Genomic DNA, 24,497 nt, shown 5'->3' on the forward strand with positions numbered 1-24,497 from the left:
TCGATGGTCTGAGGCTGGCTGGAGAGAGACGCCCTCTAGCGGCTCGTAAGTGAGATACTCAGTGTGCGGGAACCTCCGCCGTCGCTAAGCCGTGTGTGTCAACATCATCCCTGAGAGAACCTATCGACGATTTGACGACAGGTCAGAAAATATTTTTATTCCCCTATCCGTATAACATTTGAACAGAAGAAAACAGATTGAACATAATATTATAGAAATATAATTTATTTAAATTTTAATTATTTTAAATAGTCGCAAGTTTTAATATTCGTAATATAATTAACTATTTATAAACTGACAGTCTTTATGCAAACATAATAAATATATATATTTTTACTAAATATTTTTATTCGTAATTTTTTTATCATAGCACAACAATAAAAAAATATAAAGACAAAATATTTTGGTGATTAATGACTGTTTACTATTACGCGTTTGTGTATTTTTTCATTCCGGTCGATTGTGTTTTTACCTACTCGTTATCTTAAATATATGTTCGGCAGATATTTAATAAGATTTAATTTAATTTACATGTCATTCGGCTTTATTTCCCGCTACTACATATGACTGTTTTAAATATCGACGAGATATGATACAAGATAATATGTTGAAAATGAAATTATTAGTATCGTACATAAAAGCTACAGTATTTTTACAATTTTGTCATAAAATATTTTTAAATTACATTATTTATAAAATGACTTAATAACAAAATATTTTCATGTATACTGGAACAATACAACGTTTAACAATACTATGAAACATTACGCTTAACATCTAGAGACGCTTTATCGGCTCTCCCTTTTGTCTTCATCTTTCTTGAGCAGTAAGCCAAGAATGCACTTGCAATTTTATTTTGACTTGGAGATGGAAATAATGTCTGATTGTGAAACTGTTATATTTACCCTCGCATATATTAACTTCTACTATTCTTTCTTCTGTACTGTTCTATATATTAACTGATACAGTAACATTAAAAACATGTATTGCCTCGCACAGACAATAAATATTTATTTGTTTTAGATTTTATTTAATCATTTCATTTATAATATTTACACTTTGATTCTTTACTAACATCTATTTTAACCTTAAATGCAATAATTGATTATCATTGCAAGCTTTTTTTAACTTCACCGTTTAATTTGTGTGGAATAAATCTAGCAATTGAATTTTAAAAACAATCTTTTCAACCAGAAGTGGCTTAATCCATATGATAAATAAAACTTTTTAAAATAATTTTATTTTATATATAATTATTAATTATTTTCAAATTATAAAATTTTAAACTAAAATACCTTTTTCGTGGTTGAACGGCCTAAAGAATTTAACATCGTTACAAATATAGTTCATAGAGATAGGAAGAACGGCTTGTTGATTGTAATGCAGAATGAAGTCTCATTCACTCAAGGTGACCGCGTTTTAGTGATGCACTTCTACAGTAACTGGACTGGTTTTCTTCTTGACAGTTGTACAAATGCGACAGAAACTTGTAGTGAATGCTATTTCTACAATTAAGTATGACGCAATGCGCATATATTTCGAATACTATTTTACGTTAGTCAGTTATTTATGAATTAACGACGAGTACTTAAATCTTAAGACTTATAAAAACCAACTTACTTTTGTAAAGGGCTGTGTTGACTGTTGTAAACCTAAAACATAGCCTGTATACCAGTTTTTCTAAGTTAAAACCAAAGTAATTGAAAATAATTTTAAATTCTTTCGTTTATATATGTATTCCCTGGCGAGGTCCACTCTTCCCCTACCTGGCTACGCCCACGCCTAACTTTTTCCGAGAATAAAAGGAAATTGAAAAATCATACAATAAAATAATTCTTAGTAGATAAATATTGAATTTAATTGAATAATATTTATGTTTTCGTTCTAATTGTCTTAAGGGGTAGGTATTTTGCTATTAGAAAATTTATTATATATGGTTACAACTATACATGTGTTTCAATCAAATGGACTTATGGCCTATATTTATATGTTTTTACCATATACTAAAACAAGCTTGAACTCTTAAACCCAATACTTTTATGTTAAAGCTGAAATAGGATAAAATATATGTTATTACATTTTTGCGTGACTCGTTTTACATATTATTGTCTAGGACCCTTATAAACGAATATAGAAATCGAAGACATACCTTCTTTATTTATCTTTTATTCACTTTTTGGTTCAAAATAATAACGATTCGGTCTGTTGTACACATTTACATATATTGGATTTATATAACTAAGGTGACGTAAAAAAGCCGAGATGGCCAGGTGATAAGAGCGCGTGAATCTTAGCCGATGATCGTGGGTTGCAAGCATCACTGAAATTTAATGTGCTTAACTTGGAGAGTAGGCCTTAGCCCAGCAGTGGGACATTTACAGACTGTTACTGAAAGTGACGTTACGTTAATTTAAAAAATATATATATTATTTTTAAAATCTAACTGAATTTATATTAAATCTATAAACTAAAAAGCAAATATTTAAGTTCATTGCAGAATTACCAACTTTGTATCAATTGGGTATTTTTTATAAATTGTTTATTGTCATATTTTAAGATCTTGGGTGGTCATAATAACGACAAAATTCATATTATTTTTAATTTGAATTGTTGGTATAATCAATATCGATTTTTGAGCGATTCTTGAAAAAATCTTATATTTACAAAAAATAAATGAAATATATTTTTTATAAAAGTAGACGACTTACTACGATTTTCCAGACGATATTTTGCAACAGTTGTCGCGATGTATTAAATTTCATTATAATAATGAAAATTAAATAGCCAAATCACGTGAATATTATTTACTTTGTGTTATGAGTGTGGTCATTTTATATATTAAAAAGTTTTTGTTTACGCTGCTTCTACTAATTAACCGACGGTCAATATAATATAAGTAAGTAAGTAAGTAACAGCCTGTAAATGTCCCACTGCTGGGCTAAGGCCTCCTCTCCCTATTTGAGGAGAAGGTTTGGAGCTTATTCCACCACGCTGCTCCAATGCGGGTTGGTGGAATACACATGTGGCAGAATTTCGATGAAATTAGACACATGTAGGTTTCCTCGCGATGTTTTCCTTCACCGAAAAGCACGAGATGAATTATAAACAAAAATTAAGCACATGAATATTCAGAGGTGCTTGCCCGGGTTCGAACCCACGTTCATCGGTTAAGAATCACGCGTTCGTACCACTCGGCCAATATAATATATATGTTAATTAATTAATAACCGGCCTGAACTCGAGGTAACATTTACGTGGAAAAATATCAACCTTTCAATCAATCACCATAGTTGTACTAGATATATATTTATTTAATAATTGTTAATTTATACAATGCACTGATTAATAAATTTCATTTAAAAAATTATTACAGTTAAAATATTAATTAAATTTCATTTAATATGATTTTATTGTTAATAATAATTTATTTTGAATAAATTTGCTTGCCAAAAAATGTAACTAATAAGCTAGCTGAAGTTGCTATAATAATACTACGCTTGGATTATATTATGGACAAAACAGATTTTGATTAAAAAGTAAAAATTTTAAAAAGAAATTAAACCACTTTCAACACTTCTAGTAAATTCATTAAACAGTAAAAAAAACCTGAACAGTGTTTTTTAAAAGCCTCTTTTTTTCTTTTTTTTCGGATTGTGTAATACTGTTGGCCTCTACAGCGTCACCGGGCTCAAGAGAGGCGGACGGCCTAAGGGTGCCTCCTGTAAGACCGGACCTCGGCTTAGGACTCCGTTGAAATCGGGAGGGAAAAGGCTCTATATTGCACTGATTGTATGAAGTCGGTGCCACACCCTTAAATAGTTAAAAAGTTTGTTTTTTACATTTACCTACATACCAGACGGCAAGCCGTAAGGTTAGTTAATTACTCGGAAACTATCTTCGTTATTATTTAATAATATAATGTAGCCAGCTGTAAAGTCCCACTACTGGCCTAAGGCCTGCACCTGCCCTGATGCGGGTTAGTGGATACACATACGGAATATTTTTATCTGTTTTTATAGGTTTTCTCACGATATTTTCCTTCACGAGAATGAATTATAAAAACAATTAAGCACATTAAAATTCTGTGATGTTTGTTCGAGGTTACACCCAATTTTTGACCATTAAAAATACATTTCTTGAGCTTACCAATGCACATGCTCTTCTGCCTGAAATTACACTGGTTCATTCAATATTCAAACGGCAATGCCAATGATAGAATATGGGTCGTACCCACCCAGGCGGGCCTGCAAAAAGCCCTATCTTCTATCAGTGTTGCCCTACCTAAGTTCGGTGACAATTTTATTACTCACACAGATAATTGCTTTAGGCTGAGTAATATGCTAATGGATATACCGACAGAAGCCTTAAGCCGACAGTCTCGGTTGTTATTAGAAGCATTTGATAATAATCGTTAAATATAGAACGATACATAAAAAGTTACTGCTTTACCCATAAAGTCTCTATTAGAAAAGCATATACTAGCAATTTCTTAGAATATGCAAGAAAAAAAATTGCAATAATAAGTCTATATTACGAAGTTTATAACACTTTATTGCTATAGCAAGGTTAGGCAAGCTTGGACTCTGAGATGACCAGCTATGGAATGTCTTAACGTTCACATTCTGACCTTCATTGCCATGTTAATATCAACAATAACTATTTATTAAGCTACTAATACGACTATATAATTATTCTATATATATCAACAGCCTTACTTACAAACGTAGTTTAGCTGATGTCTGTAGATATAGTTAAACAGTGATTCCTCTCCGTCTGTCATCATTAATTTGTCATTTAAAAGAAGAAGACACAGCATTGTTTAACTAATCACCTCTTGAACAACGATGATGAAATAGGTAAAGCCTTTAAATATTTATTCTGTCATCGGTGAGATGAAGTTAATTAAATAAGAAACTGTTAAGATCGGGATGGTCAAGAGAATCAATAAACATTGAGATATTCAAATATTATTATAACCCAAGAAACTCGTAATAGTATACTAGTATTTAACGAACAACACCCAAATTACTCATTAAATTAATATAAATTAAGTGTCATCTAATATTTAAACAGTAAGTCCAAAGAATATGTCACTTTATACGGTAAATACGATACGATTACTAATGTATAAATACATTCATAATCTTAGTTTTGATTTTAGGAGTGGGAATTTATGCGAACACTCTTAGCGTTAATATTTTATGTTTAAATAAACTTATGCTTAAATCTGTAACAAAAAGAAGCATGACTGATCAAATGGATAATACTTTATTGTCTATCCAGGACCCAATCGGTTGTGAACTTTACTCGACAAGGACGAGACGCGTTCGGAATAGAAATTGCCTGCTTATCGATGGACAAATCTTTTTTAATTTTTTTCAAAATAAAAAGATTACATTCACGAAACTGTATGGATATCAGTAACTTTATGTTGATAAGCCATTTTATAATAGAGGGTAAACAAAACTTTGAAGACAAATGAAAAATAGATTAAATAAATTTGTTTTAAAATTGATTTAACAAAAATATTGATTTCGAGAAACTTTCATGATGCATCAATTTAATTGACTTTCAATTAAATTGAAAGAGTTTAGATGGTTTAACAGAAAAAATATAAGCTTTAGCTCACTATCAAGATTATCAATAATTTAGTATACATTAAAATGATATTTATTTGATAATATAAAAAAATCTCTCCTTATCATCTAATGATAAATGCATTGATTTAAACGTTTAAAGCTTTTTGTGAATTCATAGCTCAAAATATTGTCTATAATTCATTAATATAATAATGACACAAAATTGTTCCTGTCATATTAACAGAACAAAGTAAAGCGAAAATATTAAATTTATGTATAATCATTTTAGATTCTATTTTTATTTTTTGTTAAAATAACAAGATACGTACGTAAGTATGTAGTAGTTTATTATTCTGTCGTCAGTTACGAAAGAAAAACTGCATTCTACTACTTTCACAGCATTGAAATGTCATCACATTTCATATTGACAGTGATATCGTAGCAAATAGTAACTCTATAGGCATAACTTCATCAGTTTGTATTTATATTTTATTCTTCAAATTGATAGTTATATTTGGGAAAATAAAAATGAAATACATGGTATGTACTTACTACAAGTACATAATAATGAATAAATACTTTATTCTTACTAAACTAGGAGCATAGATTATATTGATGTGATAAAAAAGGTTATAAAAGATTTTTTTATTACAGCCATTTATAACATAACCCTTGTAAATATTATTCAGCATAAAGCTTATGATACAAGTCACATGTCCTCCTTAACACTAAAACGAGCCTGCTAGGTTATGGGAAACAAACTCGCGGTGCGCCGATAACCATATTGTAGTTAAATAAACGACGATGGTAAATTTTATTGTAAAAGACGCGCACATTATATTAAGAAAATCGCCAAAGATGTTTTTTATGAATAAGTAGCTTACCCCCGGACAGACGTTATTGTCCTGTAAAATTTTCACCTAATACAAACATCTCATGGTAAAAGGTACTATCAGTTTTCCACGAAAACCTAAGTCGAAATATTACGACCGTTAAAAACACAATTATACAAATCGGTTCAGCCATTCTCAAGTGATGTGCTTACCAAAGAACAGCATTTTTATTTATTTAAAAGATGTGAACGCAGCCGAAAGTCATACAAGTTATTTCTGATTTTTCAACAAGCTTAAAACATTGGCCACGCTTGAGCTAAACAATATGTCCATATAAATCATGTTTTACTTGACACTAAACAATACCTACTGAATAAAAATACTATTGGAATTTGAGTAGCATGATCTATTACATTAATTTGATCGCTATAATGATAGCCTTAGTAGGCAAGAGAGAAAGGGGCAATGTCTCAACTTAATAGGGGTGTAACGACTTCACAACAATAATCGTCAACGGGCGCCACTCGGTATAGCCATAGTTAATGTCGTTAAGCTTAACGATGCTGCGTCGTATTCAAAACTCTCATTTTAATTACTGGGTTGTATACAATTTTGACATAAGTCATTTCAAATTAAAGTGTAATAAAAGGAACGTTCAAAAAGAAGTTATATTTAATAGAAATATTAAAATAAATATATTAAAATAAAATATAAGAATAAAAAATATGTAATTATGATAACTAAGAAAAGTATAAAATATCGTCGAAAACGTTTTAAATATTGATTACCAATTCGAACTGAATTTTATTGTTGTTAAATTTGCAAACATTTTGCTTTATCACATTTAATCTTTAAAACTTAAATCGTACTTCATTTATAGTATAAATTATTTGACAAGTTTCGTTCCAACTCCAATTATTTGCAGAATTAATGCATTGGGTAGATATTCAATAATTTAAAATAACTCATAACATAAATCTATAAAAAAACGGGTTAATAAATAATTTTTCGTTAATTTAATAAAAAGCTAAATGTTTTTGAACGGTATCACATCTTAAATTCTTCTTTTTAAATTTTATTAGTTTAAAGCTATAGATGTTCTTCGTTTGTATAAAGCCGTATATCTCAATTTAATCTCTTAGCGCTAGAATATAAACCTTCTAACAGAGTGCTAAAATCCTTTGTTAGTATCTGCGCTATAAAACTGAAAAGGCTGAGTTTACGAGGATGAAAAGAGGTTTTAAGGAATAGAATAAAAGTTTATTTCTTTATCTCCTCCTCCTCCTCTCATTTCTAAACTCCTTGTTTGGTTTGCCTGTGCATTTCCTTAAACATGGTGTCGATTTAAAAGATAAAAATATTATGTTACCTTATTACTACAGCAAAAAAACAGAACAATAACCTGGTTATAGACGTATCGACTCACAGTACTCAAATCCAACTCCTTTATTCAATACTAGTCTAGTTAGTTAAACCGAGTCTTCGCCCGCATTTTTCGGAGGGGGAAATTGTTGGGTATAAAAAAGGTTCAAGCTTGCCTTATAACAAATCTCATAAAAATCGCTTCAGTGGTTCAGCCGTGAAAGAATAACATATAGATATACTTTCGCATTTATAATATTAGTGTAGAATGAAGTAGGGTACTTATTGATTGTCAAATTAAAAACCTCCGGTTTGGAGAAAAAAAACTTCTTACGCGAGATGAACCGGCAAAAGAAACGAAGCGGGGTTTTTTGTCAGATTTTGTAATTGTTTACAAATTCTAAATATACCGAAGAAATAGCCAGTAGGCGATAATTCCCAAAATTAGATTATAATTATATAGATAACTACATTTTAATAATTTAAGTTATATTATATATTCGAAATGTATATGTATTTATATTGTATGTCTTACTCAACAAAAAAATAAAAACGAATATGTACATCATCAGACGTGCAGACGACATCGTTCCAACTTAGTATTGCATGTCCCGACGATGTCCTCAATCTTATACATACCAGCTATAACTATGTTGTAGCTTCAAACAACACATAAATCATTCTTGCAATATAACCTTTATTTTCATTGTAATAGAGACGAAAATATGAATACATTTTGGTAGTTGCGTGTTCGTCCTGTCACACTATACAATCGAGACCAGAATAGTATTACACTATCATAACACTTGATGTATTGCAATTGTTATCATACGTTTATTTTATTACTTTTATAATGATAAAGTGGCCTATATTAAAGTTTTATTTAATGTCAACGGACAATTAATGATATTACCTACGATGGGAAAATTAATTAGCGATTGCTTTGTGGTATAATATTAAAAAAAATATTTGACTATTGTTGCCAATATTAAAAATTATATTACGGTTTTATGTAACATAGTAATAGAGGAGTTGATAATTAAAATAGGTAACAACCTATACCTTTCCAAATTTAATGAATAATACTAAAGAAGCATTTTATTTATACAAAATATAACAGAACTGGTACTCTTAACTTTTTGATAATATATAAACATATGCATATAAACACTACATACAACTTTAGCGATATAAATTCAAGCAATTTACAAACAATTTTTTGTTTTCAAAGAAAATGTAATGATAAATATATTCAATGTATATTTAATAGAAATGCATAGCTTACTTTATTTAACGAAGGAGGTAAAAAGTCTAGGTGTACGTAATGAATAGAGTTAACGATGAAAATTACATTTTCATTGCACGAACGGAACATTTCCGCCGGAGGGCGCCTACAAGTTGAAAGGGTGAGGTGGTGAAAAAAATCATGCACCTAAGCACTTGAATTAAAAAAAGAGGGTCTTCAACCTTTTGTAAAAAGTGGGTACATACACCCTTCTTTCAGAATCGTGTTTAATCTGCGTTTTCTATCTACCATAGTAGTATACGTATAGTTAGCAAGGAAAGTGGAAACGCATATGAAACACTGCAACGTGTTCGACGAAGCAAGTCTATATTTTTCGACTATTTATATCATCGTCCAATATTTATATAATAAATATACATATGTATATTTATTTTATGGTATAGCTAGCGTTGTCATATGTGTGTAAAAAATATTTACAAGTATGTATTTAATATTAGATAGGTACTGCATATGTATCTATAGCATTTTCACAATCCCGAAGGTAAGAGATTGCTTAAAGCAATATGGGTGTGCCTTTGTTCGCTTGTACTCGAATTAAATGTATATTTAAATATCCCTTTTTAATGAGCGATAAAAACAATTTTTCTTTCTTTGTGATCACGCGATTTGTATACAATAAGCATAATTATTTTACAAAAAAACTACGAAACAAACAATTAAGAGAAGTTTTATATCAGGTATACAAATGGGTACAATTTAATTACGTTTGAGCCGACTGGGCGACCGACCTCCGCTAATATTTTTTATACTCATTTAGTTTTATTTAAATTAAAATAATAAATTACAATTTATATAGCTTGAAGCAAGGAATACAAGTACCTATAATATGTTGTCAACCCGTGAAGTTGTCAGACATTGCTATGAGGTAGTCAGACAATTATCCGCTGTAATAGAGAATTCGCCGCATAGCTGGTAAAATATCTATGTACGTATCGTGAAGCTTGCTCACATACTACCTATATACATATGTCCTGTTATGGGTTAATACTATAAGTGCAACGTGTATGTATGTAAATGATAGTGCATATGTGTATAACAATTGATCTCTCAATATGTACGTACGTCCATTTTATTTATTAATCCTTTATTTTTTTTATAGAATAGGAAGGTGGACGAGCATATGGGCCACCTGATGGTAAGTGGTCACCAAACGCCCTTCGACATTGGCATTGTAAGAAATGTCAACCATCGCTTATAGCCAATGCGCCACCAACCTTGTGAACTAAGATTTTATGTCCCTTGTGCCTGTAATTACACTGGCTCACTCACCCTTCAAACCGGAACACAACAATATCAAGTATTGCTGTTTTGCGGTAGAATATCTGATGAGTGGGTGATACCTACCCAGACGAGCTTGCACAAAGCCCTACCACCAGTAAAAAACTTACAAGCAACTAGTAAACCTTTAATGCACACAATTTAGAAACATATAAAAGAACAAGTAGTACATATAGTATGCAAAGGCGGCCTTATCACTTACAGTGATCTTTTCCAGGCAACCTCTGTAAAGAGAAATATTTATGTTTTTATTTAGCCAGAATTTAGAAAAAATTTAGAATGCTCTGATGAATGACCACAAAACATAAAGAATATAATAATTTAAGTTCTTATATAGAAAAGTAATTTTTCAAGGCTTTTTTTCATAATACTAACTTGTACAAACGGGAATGGTAACAGATCACTTATAGAGTTTCCAAATATATTATAATTATTAAATTCGTTTTATGTAATTTCGTTTTAGATTAAGAATTTACTAGAATTCATGAATAGTCATCAATACAGACTTACATAACATGTCACAATCCATTATGCCTATTTGTTCACGTAATAAATATCCCATCCTTACTACAAGTGTATATTAATCGGAAGACGGAACACTCAAAAAGACATCCGGCCCGTAATTCATCCGAGTTGAGTGACGCCACCCTCGCAAATTGCTTATTTTAAAACCCTCGATTGTCTAATGATCTGATTTCCTATACGTAATTTCGACAAAACTTTGTACCATTGTTCCAAAGTTGCTTGTATTTTTTTTGTAACACTTAGGTAATGCTGTTTTCGAAGGTTCTAGTTTGTTGAAATTCATGTATTTTGTACAGTACAATAATGTTTAGTATTATGTAATAATGCACGATTATTGTAATTAAATTTCATTATTATTTTTATTAAAGATTACCTTGATGATTTTATCGATTATTGACTTTTTGTGGCACAATATGTGTTTATTTTTATTAAAAGATATATATATATATATATATATATATATATATATATATATATTATAGAATAGGAAGGCGGACGAGCATATGGGCCACCTGATGGTAAGTGGTCACACACGTTCTTAGACATTGGCATTGTAAGAAATGTCAACCATCGCTTACATATCCAATGCGCCACCAACCTTGGGAACTAAGATTTTATGTCCCTTGTGCCTGTAATTACACTGGCTCACTCACCCTTCAAACCGGAACACAACAATATCAAGTATTGCTGTTTTGCGGTAGAATATCTGATAAGTACCTACCCAGACGAGCTTGCACAAAGCCCTACCACCAGTAATATATTTTAATTTATCAATTATTTACTAATGTAAAATATTTAAGAAATATAACAATGTAATTTTTTTATATATTAGTAGATATATATATATATATATATATATATATATATATATATATATATATATATATACAGAGTAGTTTTGATAGAGTAGGTTTTGAGCTAAAATTAAACATCCAGTTTGCTATTTACTAGTAAAGTCCAGAGTTTATGTGACCCACGAATTTATGTTTAGGGGACACACTGCATATATTGAGGATCATCAAATACTTCCTTTGACCAGCATATTTCGGCGACATGACGCGCCCTATTTATTTTGCTTTTTGCAAAATTAATGGTACTTACAGTAAAACAACCATGAACGTTTAAATTTTTCTGCTTAAAAATATGTAGATAATGAATCTACTAGATATGAAGGGAAAATTAATTTGACGCAAACAAAGTCGCATGTAACAGCTTGTATAGATAGATATATTTCTCTTTTAGACGTAGTGACATCTGACGTTGAGTGTTTTAACGTGGAAGTGAAGTTTAAAACTGAATCTCATCAAATTGACCCCTGAGCGATATTGGAAACGAATTTCAAATCAATCCGCATCAACGCTTCAAGTGATTCGATAAAACGACCTTCGTCTTCATACTATATTTAGTTATTATTATATATTTCAGTGTAGTATAGTTGGTAAATACGTAACGGATTATTGTATAACAATTTATAATTTCTAGACGTACCTTTGTATTCAATACTGCGTGTGCCAAAACCTTTTTTAGCAACACCACATCAATTATACCGAAAAATTTCTTAAGAACCTAAAAAGCTTATTAATAAATTTACTTACAACCTTTTTTATTATAATGTAAACAAAGAGTAGGTATATAATAAACGTGCATTATGATGCATTAGCCGTTGCTGATCATCGCTAAACGAGAAAAAAGTCTTGAAAAGATTAGTTATTTTTAGAACAAACCTCTGAAGTGGTCGTTCGTCATCTTGATCTTGATCGTCTTATTAAAAGACGTGTTGATACATTAAGCTCTGAATTATTTCCTAACATAAAAAACGGCTTTCTTAAAGCTTTAGGTTGTATTGATTTATATATCGTTGCTAATTCACTATTATTTAAAATAAATGTAGGACAAGTAATAATATCAGAATAATATTAAAAAACTCACAAAAGAGCATTGGCATGCTAAGTGTATGTGCCACATGTTATAAGTAGAGTAATTTAGTAAAACTTAGTAAAGTTACTGCTAGATATCTATCAGTCTTTTGAAATAGGATTAATATTCCGAATTGTTATATACATACCTACTAAGTTAGTTTCACGTTTAAAAAGACAAAACAAATCCTAGACGTACAAGCTGTTTTTTTCTTAAGCAGTTAATCTATCTAATAAAGTAGATTTTTTCTTGTTTTTATATTACAATGGTACAATAGCTGAGATATTATGCCCAGTGTTTAGAGCACCTGAAACTTTTTCTTTCTCGCAGTGGAAACCTTCAGGAAAGGTAGGATTCTTACCCACTAAAACCACTCTGATGGCCGTCCTCCGCACCGATCGGAAAGCTGCGGGATCGTGTTAATATAACGCATCCGCGAGCTCTCCCGTGCTGTGCTCCGCTCGTGGCTCGGCAGAGCTCTCCTCAAGAGCACCTGAACCTAACCGAAGATTGCGGTCATGAACCACTGAATGTGCTTAATTGTGTGAACACCACAGACATCGTGAAGAACCCTGTAAGTGTCAGATAAGAATCTGCCACGTGTGTATCGACCGATCCGCATTGGAGCAGCGTAGTGGGTTGAGTTTCTCAAACTTCTCATCGAAAGAAGAAGAGGCATAACCCAGCAGTAGGATATTAACTACATACTTAATAACTTAAATTCAAAACTATCTATATTGAGTCATTATATCATATTTTGTTTCGTATAACTCATTACAAAGTTGAGAGCCGTAGTTATTAGTTTAGATAATTTAAATTAGATTTCGCAACACAATTTTGCCACGGTCCAATTACACGTGACAACTTTAATATTTTGTTATGTTATGGGAAAATATAACGACACGTGACTACTAATTACTATATAAGCTATATTGATCTAAAAATTTCGTTTAAAAACGTCTCTGCCCAGAATAATTAATAGAACTACTACAACACGCCCGGATTTCATAGGCACTTCAGTTGCGCTTGGATCGTATTTATATTTTATTTATTTTTTTCTCTTCCAATTATCTTCTAGTCATATGCTATGTTACCCCTTCTTGCGCATGCCGTCCCTCACACAGTCCATTTATACTTCCATTTATTTACATAGTTGTATAATATCTTTAACTAAAGCACGCGCTTGTAATCTCTGTGACTTGTTGCCATTTCATCGGTCTGATACGGTCATCAGATACTCATCTATTTCACCATCTTTTGTGTGATCGATCGGAAGTACCTACCAAAAGCCAGACTGGTAAAATGTCTATATTTAATATATCGGACAAAAACTTAAATACCGCTGGAATCATAAAGCATTTGTTCAGTTTTGGTCTTGTTGATTTTCAGGTCATCATTTTCTAGTAGTTAGTTTATGTGCAAAGTACAATGTCATCAGCAAATGCACCAGCTATTTTTTAATATCGATCGTCCATTTCCAACAAGAAGATGTGAGAACACTAACGTTTACCTTTCGTGCAGACCAACCGACATAATGAACTCATCGGCGATTCCAGCTATCGATATTCTATGTTGTACTTCACATAACTTCGCAGGGAAGAAGTTTTTTCTTATTCGCCTACTATATAACCTAACAAGGCACTCGTTCAGAGTCAGAAGGCACATTTTCAAGATCGACTAATACCATATTCAGGTTTCTATATAGTTAAGTCTTAAGATTCACTTACATTTTCTTTCGAAGACTAAATTATTGATAATAAAAAATAATTATGTAATAACATTGGAATGCTTTTATGTATTTTCTTAATGGTGTTACATATGCCATACAAAGGGTATTGAATACATGAGTCCTTATAAATTGCCGCAACTAACATATCATATATTCTATTTCTGATCACAGAGCCTTGGAAACTTTCACGAAACTAGCAAGCCCTAACGAGGTCTCGTTAGTTGACGTTGACTAATGAGTCGAAACCAATAACCATATAAATTAAAAATTATAACAATACATCGTTCACTCGAGAGGGCAGAGAAAAAGTTACCAGCTATTTTAATTACTTCCCCAATACGTACGGGCTGACTCGGAGCCTTTTAAAATACCATACTTGTGGCTTGCGTTTCTTATCATCTGAATTTTAATCTAAATTGAAAAATGAAAATATTGCACATGTATTAGTTTTTTATGAACCAATTAGTTCATCTATATATGTAATTATGTACATTCGGTAACCGATACATTCGTCTGTACTTTGCTATTGCATCGTAAAACACGCCATAGTATTGAACGCGGTTATTTAAATATCTCAACTATATTCCATATTTCAAAGATAGTCGCCTTTCTCTGGACATTTTCTGAATAAGAATTTTACTGTTCTATTCCTAAAACCACAGAAACAATTGTCTTTTTCTATAGTCTCCTGATCAAAAATCACGTCAATTTCACAGTCCTATTTCAGTAAAAAACGTACCTACGTTACATTGTAGCTTATATAATACACATAGTCTTTGTGTATTTGACGAGAGCACTTGACACACATACTACATGACTCAAAATGAGCACCACATCGAACACATGACCTTAAAAATATTTGAAATTATTTATAGAAAGGTGAAATAACAGTAAGTGAATTTTCCACAGACTCCTTTTCCCCTCTTGAGAAGGCTTGAAATTTTTGCTACTCCAATGCAATTTGGTTGTGGCAGAAATTCATATGACACACGTAGACATCGAAAATTTTCCTTCACAAACAAGCCCAAACTGATTTATTTCAAAAAGGGGATGAAAACCCTGCCCGGGTTTGAACCTGCAGTCTTCGGTTAAGATTCACGTGTACAAGACGCTGGGCCATCTTGGGTCTATGTGTGTGTATGAATCTCAGAAACTATTGTGAGAATATTCATTCTGCTTTAACAAATCGACAGATTGATAAATGTATATATATATATTGTTGTTAAAATAACTATCGATTAATGAAAAAAATAGAATTGCTCCTCTCGAGGAGTTCTAAAAAATCCACGACAATATGTATCTAGTAGTTAATATGAGCAACATAAAAGGTAGATACTAGGTTTTCCTTAGCATTTTACCTTCATACTTATAGCTATCCTTATGTATACACACGGAGCCGCTTGTTTATTTACTGTCGAAGGCTTTCATAATATTACAAAAGCTGAGGAAAACGTATACTATATAATCCCTAAGGGATGTAACAGGATCGGGCAATTTGCCAATGTGCGTAGGCTTCGCTGAATGTCCTCCATCCTGCGAAGGACGATCCAAGGTCGAACCGAGACGTAAATAAAAAGGAGCTCGGAAAGAAATGTTTATTCATCAAGGCTTTTGTTTTATTCTTAGTTAATCTAATCATTTTTAAAGAGCTTTATGTGTAAATTTTGAACGGAAAGATACTCTACTTAGCTAAATACTCATTAATTCTCAATACCTACTAAAACTACCTCTATCTTTAAATCTTGCATATATTTTGATAGTAACTTCATGTACTATTAAAAAGTAACAAAAATAACTAAATTGTTATATATACCAACAACAACAACATAATAAATAAATTCACGGTCAAAATTAATTAGGCGTAATATTGACCTAATTGCTTAGCAAAGAATAGCATAATTTAAATTTATTTCCTTTGTTTCAGGGCTAGGCCATTCGTGCAATTCACGCAAGCTGTAAAAATCCACAATCAATTCTAAGCTCTGGTTCATTCACACGAGTAACACAGTGATGTGGTGTTACACTCGGTATGCGCTAACGCTCTGAACGCTTTGTGTCATGACAGTGACACAAGAACGTCCACCGCCCAGTACACTGCGCATCAGGCGAACGATAACCGACCTCTTCCATTCATTGTGCCAAGATTCGATTTCATCGGCGCTCTCACTCCGTAAGTAGTCGCACGTGCGCCGCAGCACGCAGCGAGACTGCAATTGGCGAGGGGGAGTGAAAATCTTACAATGCAATTTAAGTAGCCTAAATGGAATACAGGCTGGTTGTTCACTAAATAAATTCGAATTCTAAATTTGAAATTTATAAGTAAGTCCATTTTGATAGATCCACGGTGACGTGAACTGTTATTTATAATAATAAACAAATCGTAAGTGTGATAACAGTTTTGTAATAGTGCATTGTCGAGGATTGAATAGTGAGAAATAAATAGTGTAAAATGACATCGCGGTCCAAGGAAAAGGTAGCGGCAGCTTTTCGGAAGCTGTTTCGCTCTCCAGAGAAGCTTGACAACGAAGTAGCCGGTCCGAGTGGATCGCCGGCCAGGCGCGGTCTATTTCGTCGACACAGGTAAAAACTTCTATCTTCTTAAAATTAATATAAATCTAAATGACAACACAATATATACTTAAATGTATGCTGGTATGATTACATTTAAAAGGAGATTACAAGTAACTTGTCAATACCCTAAATAGGTAACTTTACATTTATCGCCTAATGTATTCATAAATATTTATTTTGGTGAAAATTAAATAAAACAAACAATAATGACTTAAGCCATAGTAATTTAATATTAAATCTAGTCTAGCTCTTAAGTTTATTTTATAACTCTAAAAAATCGACGGTTTGTTTGCATCATTTGCAGACCATCTTGATGGCATGTGGCAATTTGATTGTGTTACAAAATAAAACAGTAAAAAACATACTCATTACCATTATTTGATATGTAAAACAAAACCTAAACTAAACTGAACTATTTATATTTTATTAAAGATATTGTACATCGGTAAGATCAGTTTTAAATTAATAAAGAAAAAAATTATTTTTATTTAAAAAAAAAAGTTTTCTTTGGACGAGAGATAAAATTGTTAAGCGATAATTTAAAAACCGCCATTTTTTTATTTACTCTCTATGATCTCTCCATGCTCTATAAGAGCAAAACTTTCAGCTTAATACACATATTCACTGCACGTACATTCTCTGTATAAACGTACGTAATCCGCATTCTTTTTGTTTTTTTATTGCAACACATAACACGACATGACGATAAATTTCTAAAATCAATTAATATTTAAATATTCAATCAATCAAGACACTAGTCCCTAACGGATAAAATCTTGTCGAAGACTTGAAAAACACTCAATCTTATTGCAAAAAATCCTTATTAAATACTATATAAATGTATAATTATAGTTATTATAATGTTTGATTAGTTCCTTTGTCTATTTCAACATAAAACAAAAAGTAATCAAAATTGCGTAAGATATGGTTGTTTATTCTTTATTAAATTTATTAAATTATCGAATAATGTTGTAATGTGATATTTATTTAAACTACCTACGTACCTACAATATGAAAATTAATTTCATCAGTTCCATTTTATTCTCTCTTTAGTATTTGTTTTTAAAGGGAGTTTATTTTTTGTGAAAATATTTATTTGACATAACATTAATGACACTTAAATTGAAGTGTCGGTAGAGCCAGTCCGCCACCCACACGCATTGTACGATACATACCTACGTATATAAGGTATGTATGTATACTTTGTCAACTAATGTGAAGTTAGACCACTTATCGCTAATAACGTGGAAATTGTTTTTATATTAGTTGGTAAGTAGTTTAAAAAATATAAAATCGGGGTAGAGACTGTTAAAAATAATATAAAATAAAACAAAAGAAAATTATATGAATCAATAAACACAAATAAATATATCATTGTTATTTTACTATAATTTAAAGACACAAAGGAAGACTTGTGCGTGTGGAAGGTTTATAAAAGGACTTTTTTTCTGATCTAATCATTCGCCAGAATGTTTTGGTTTCGAAGATAAAGCATCAAAAAATCGTTATACCTGCTTAGAAAGTTTCTCGTTTTTTTTTTTATTAAATCTTTATTATTATATATTCAGGATATTAATCTGAAGTAACCAATAAAAAAATTGATTTAACGATTAGATCATTACACTCTTTGCTACTTACACAACAAGCAAGCAAGTTTCTAAACAAATATTGCTAACCATATACGGACTTTTCCTGTTTATAATACCGAGTGTAACTAAAGCATGGCTAACTATGTTTAGTCAAGTTTAGTTTTCTTAGCTACATCATTTATATATCGAAATTAAAAATATATACATTCCTAAGAATGTATTTTACTTTTAAAACATAATTTTTTTATTATTTAAAAACAATAACTTATTACATATAAATTGACAAAACATAATCCTAATTCCTCCTTTACACAATAAGTACATGAACAGAGTAGAAAATAGTAAAATTATAGTTAATAATTAGGCTAATCGATGTTGGGAATATATGATTTGAAATATTATCTATGAATCCATCTCTAGTATTTAACAATGTCCATTTTACACCTGCAGTATGTTCCCATCCTACCTATAAAATATTACACAGAGTAAGTTAACTTTAGCGCCAAATGATTAAATAAATTCCATATGAAATATGGGTTTTTGGCATGGCATTTTTATTAGATTTAGCAATTATTTTTGTTCAGTCCCAAAACAATAATAACACGCGAAACGTAAACTTCGTTACGTTTTTAGGTAGTTTTAATAAACATAAGTTATTGTGATTATTCACTTATTTGTTCATTGATAATCCAACGGCGTTATATTGCAATTTATTTGTAGAGACAAAGAAAAGAGTACCTTTATATGGCAAGGAAACACTTCTGATTCAATAAAATAAATTGAAACGACAAGTTAGCGTAGAAAATTATAGCTAAATTTTATATTGTATATGTGTATATAGTATTGTATAAAACTACTATTTTATTTCAAAATTGCTTTTTATTATTTAATATCCCACAATTTAATTGTATTGAATAGAAATTTAAAATTGAATCTAAGTACGCAAATAAATAATTGTACATTTTGTCATCATTTTCAGATATAATTAATAATTACGTTAGAAAACTTCAAAATATTAACTTTGATATTCTATTAAGATAAGAATTATAAACATTTCTATTTAACTTTATCTTTAAAAATCAGTCAAAAAATCTTTAAAAAAGATCTAGTAGTTATCATTGATGATTGACTGTTGACCTCAAACGCTTTCGGTAATTCTCAATTTACTTATAACGATACAAATAACAAAAGCTCATTACGAAACATAAATAAGGTGTCAAGGAAGCGCAAATAACAGCCCGGTCTTAGTTTTCGAAACTGTAGGAGACAAAGACTTTGTTTACTAAGACATATGAGGCCACCTATAACTGTGATGTGTGTGACAGACAACGCCGCGTCATTCGAACGCGGAAAAGAACTTTATATACTCACATACGTAAGAAACAAATCAATGGCTTTTAAAATGTGAGAATGTCAAATACATTATAAAATAAGTAATGTTTTTTTAATAAAACATAATATTATGCGTGCATAGTTTTAGCGAATATTTTTTTTAACAATTAAACATACTTTTGTGTTGTACAATAATATTATACGTGATAAAATAAAAAATAAAATATTATTTTTTATAGGACTAAAGTAGTATGCTCTCTATGTTTATTTAGTATCAGTTTTTAAGCTGTTCATTGTCAAAATTAAGTTGAATCTTTGTACAGTTACTTTGTACCATTAGGTAAACAATAAATGGCGCGCAATTGGTAGTTAGAGGATAAATAATAATTATTTATATTTAAAAAAAAAAATAAGAAGAATTGCAATTCATATCAATTATTATTTCTCTTTCAAAATTGATGATACATAAGCTCCAATAATTATTTTGCCATTCCACTTTGAGTACCGTTGGCATATTTGACGGTACCAAATTACTTACTGAATAAAATGGTAATTATATATTACATTATATTTACTCAACGTACCTCTTCTAAACGTTTACATTGATAATGTCAGAGAGAAAGCTGTCTGTCGCATAATATTATGTAGCGATACACTATCAGTGGGTAAGGCTATTAGTGGAGCGACAAGCCGGCTGCCATGCAATGACTCCAATTTAAAAACTTGTTGTTATTTAATTTCAACCTACCTGTAAGGGTCCGTTCACACAGACCGGCTCGGAGAGGAGAGCAGATTTTTATCACGTTGGAAACAGTGTTTTGAGTGATTGTAGTAAAGTTTATTTTTGCATTTGCACCTTTTTTGTCATTAAAAATGCCTGAACGCGCTTCGTGTGAAGTAATAAAAGGAGCCGACCGGCTCCGCTTGCGTGCTCTTTCTCGCTGTGAAATAGTTGGCGGCTCCGCTCCGGCCAATTCCAAGCGTATACGACCCGGTCTGTGTGAAAAGAAAAAAGCAGGCCGATGCTCTCCGAGCCGGTCTGTGTGAACGGACCCTAAACCTATAATCGTCATAGTAAGAAGCAAAAGTGAATTTATAAAATGATAATGATACTACGCTATATTGATTTGAATAAATTATGCTTTCGCATATAGAAATATATCGAATATTAACAATGAAAATTTATCTCAATACATGTTACATTTATAAACGGACTTAAAATCTCTCACCAATACCTAACACTCACCAAAGCATTATTCAAATGAGACACATATGATATGCGTAATATACCTATTGTAAATGATAGAACAACTCTTACGTTGTATAATTAATACATATTATGTTACGTGAGTTGATGTAAATCTTCATTGAGTATTGATTTATATTATTATGGAAAACATTAGGTATTATACCTATAATAGCTTACTAAAACTTTTACATAAAGTTATACAATCGTTTCGTACTCGACAATAACGTACTCAAACAAGTGAGTAGGTACCTTAAAAATTCTTCTTCTCTTAAAAATCCTGATTTCATCTTGTAGTAAAGAATATTTTTAGTGACGTATAACGCGGTGAAATACTTCGAAATGAAATTGAACAATTTACAGGGATGGAGTAAGTCCAGCAGAATCAGCTGCGAGCTTACCATCGAGTCCCACAGCCTCTTCACTTTCAAAGAAAAAAGCTGGAGGCGCCACCGATGTACGAGAGAGGGCAGCTGCCGTGCGAACACGCAGACTTATGAAAGAACTTAAAGAAATACAGCGGTCACAAGATCACAGACCAAATCCCATTTTCACAGTAAGCTATTAAAATAATAATAATTCAGGTTGTGAATAATAAACATGTTATTTAATAAGCTTGGTCTAAATTTTTTTATATACCTTTCTGAATTTACGATATAAAAAATATTCTGAGGTTTGTTAAGTTCTTTTTATTTTAACAATTGAATTTTGAATATATTAAAGACAATTTCAAAAACAATTTAAAACCATTTGATAAAAATACATTTAAGTACATTAATAAAAAAAAACCTTTTGTTTGAATAGGTGGAACTAGTTAATGACAATTTGTTCGAGTGGCACGTCCGACTGCACCAGATTGATCCCGAAAGCGATTTGGCGTCAGATCTGCGGGAACTAAACATTCCTAACATTTTGCTGCATTTGATATTCCCTGAAAATTTCCCGTTTGCGCCACCTTTTATGCGGGTCATTGAACCACGAATAGAAAAAGGATTTGTAATGGAAGGTATTTCTTTTCTTTCTTTATATTACTCTTATTTCTTTACAATTATTAAATGTATGTAGTATGGTTAATGTTAATATTTATACGTGTATAATAGACTTGCGTTAATTGTCTGAATGAATGTCCAAGGGTAGAGTCATAAAAACTTTGAAGATGACATTCATCTGCCATGAGAGTTTAAAACTTTTAAATCATTCAAAAATAACTTTTGGAAAAGCGAGAACAATTTTTTTTTTTTTTCATATTTAAAGGTGGAGCAATTTGCATGGAATTGCTGACACCGCGTGGATGGGCATCTGCGTATACTGTAGAAGCAGTCGTGATGCAATTCGCCGCGTCCGTTGTGAAGGGTCAAGGTCGGGTTGCGCGCACGCCTCTACGATCGTCGCGCGAGTTTTCCCGCAGGCGCGCGGAGGAGGCCTTCCGCTCGCTCGTCAAGACACACGATAAATATGGTTGGGTCACACCGGCACTCTCAGACGGTTGAACGTTGACAAGGTATTAAATTGATATAATGGACGATGCCGTAACCGATTTATTAGCTATTAATGGTTCCTCAATATTTCTTTGAAAAATTCGTAAAAATGTGTAATTCGTTGAAATATGTATAATTAAATACATCTTATGCAAATTATCTAATGCATGGCGCATTGGATGTGTTTTATATTAGCAAAGTATAATACTAGGTGCATACGCTTCCCAGACTGTATAATATATATTCGATGGAACATTTCGCAAAAAATACTAAAGCAATATTCATGAAAATATTTGCGTTTAGAATTGTACCACGGACTCCGTAAACGTAATAGACGTGTGAAAATGATTAGCAGTGATAATGTGTAAATACCTACTAAATCCTTCTCAAAACGCACTGCATCTTCTGGTATAAGTTGTATGCATATTAGTTTAGTAGTTTTTTTCAGTTAGGCATTAAAAAAACGTCTACTTGTTTATTTTACTTGTACAGACAGATGTATAACTAAAATACTTTAGTTCCAATCTCTTTTTTCAGGTTACTCTCAGCTATAATGCAGAATGGATCTCTACTAGATAATAATTAAATCGATTAATAAATGTAACAACTTTAGTTATAAATATGATAAACTTCTTTGATAAATACTAATTTTATTATCATTACTCGAATATTTCTTGTATACTTTGTTTTAACATTTTCAAGTCATTGTGGGAACGGAGCAGTTACATTAGTGTTAAGCATTTTAAAAACCGAAATTGAAAAAAAACCATTTCAATAGATAATAATTAATGTATGTTATCTGTAAATATTGTATTATGTGCCAAAAACCAAAAACACGTTGTGCTATAAGTACTAAAATCATAATTGTTCACTTTTTCAAAATTTTCGATACCGTCTTCCAATTCTATTAATGTGCTTTTCTCATTAACGCGGTCGGTTTTCTTGTTTACATCGGTATCGCAAATTTTAAGTTTCTTTTTAACCTATTTAGTACAATTATGTACTTTTGACAATCTTTATAATGTTTCAAAATTTTAATTAAAATGTGTCCGTCCCAATGTCACTTAATTCTAATCTAAATTACAAGAGAAGATTTGACAAAAAAATATATTTTTAACTGTGGTATGTAGACATTTTAAATTTATTCAAAAACATTGAAAGTTTATTACATGGTGTTTTTAAATAAATAATATTAAGCTGCAAAATTATTTAATGCTCAAAATAGTAGGCTCTTGAAATGTGTAGCATTTAAAAAAATGTAAGCTTGTTGTGGCAACATAGTGTTTATAAGATTTTATTAATTAAAATCTAAATTGATGTCGTGAAATTTAGTATACCAAAGATGTTTATTTTTATGTAAAACAATTCAGTGCAAGTTGTGTACAGATAGCTAACTAGCTAAGATTATATGTACAATGTTATGAGTGTAATAAATTTCTTGCTCAATTCCAAAAATGATCTTTACTTTTAACCCTCATCAATATTACAATATTTCATATTCATTTCATTCATTCACATTACATTATACTTTGTCATTTGATTGATCTAGAAGATAATATGTTCCAATTTAGATATATAATTTAATAATATATAATTATAGAAATAAAATATAGCTCAAAAAGAAAACAAAAAAAATAAAAAAAACGGGTGTTAGTTTTTTGAGCTTAACTTCTTTTAACAAAACTACTGCAATTTACAACCTGTCTTAATAGTATCTGGACTTAGCAATGAAGAAAAGATAATAAATTAAAA

The 24,497-nt window shown here is 31.0% G+C and overlaps 1 protein-coding gene across 1 annotated transcript; it reads left to right on the forward strand.

Annotated features, from left to right (window-relative positions):
• Window positions 1–68: 68 nt before the first annotated feature.
• On the forward strand, window positions 69–24,200 carry LOC126780866 (ubiquitin-conjugating enzyme E2Q-like protein CG4502). Its single transcript, XM_050505530.1, has 6 exons — window positions 69–141; window positions 16,454–17,109; window positions 21,631–21,823; window positions 22,072–22,273; window positions 22,522–22,768; window positions 23,283–24,200. The coding sequence occupies exons 2-5, from the start codon at window positions 16,979–16,981 to the stop codon at window positions 22,755–22,757; spliced, it is 762 nt and encodes a 253-aa protein (XP_050361487.1). The 5' UTR covers window positions 69–141; window positions 16,454–16,978; the 3' UTR covers window positions 22,758–22,768; window positions 23,283–24,200.
• Window positions 24,201–24,497: the final 297 nt, after the last annotated feature.

The sequence above is a fragment of the Nymphalis io genome, chromosome 3 (assembly GCF_905147045.1).
Source record: "Nymphalis io chromosome 3, ilAglIoxx1.1, whole genome shotgun sequence".
NCBI lineage: Eukaryota > Metazoa > Arthropoda > Insecta > Lepidoptera > Nymphalidae > Nymphalis > Nymphalis io.

What these genes read in the sequence shown, in the direction of transcription:
- LOC126780866 (XM_050505530.1), top strand. Translation starts at nt 16,979, where the DNA reads ATGACATCGCGGTCCAAGGAAAAGGTAGCGGCAGCTTTTCGGAAGCTG. An exon ending in GGTCTATTTCGTCGACACAG is followed by an intron (nt 17,110 to 21,630) that starts GTAAAAACTTCT and finishes AACAATTTACAG; the next exon opens with GGATGGAGTAAGTCCAGCAG. An exon ending in AAAAGGATTTGTAATGGAAG is followed by an intron (nt 22,274 to 22,521) that starts GTATTTCTTTTC and finishes TCATATTTAAAG; the next exon opens with GTGGAGCAATTTGCATGGAA.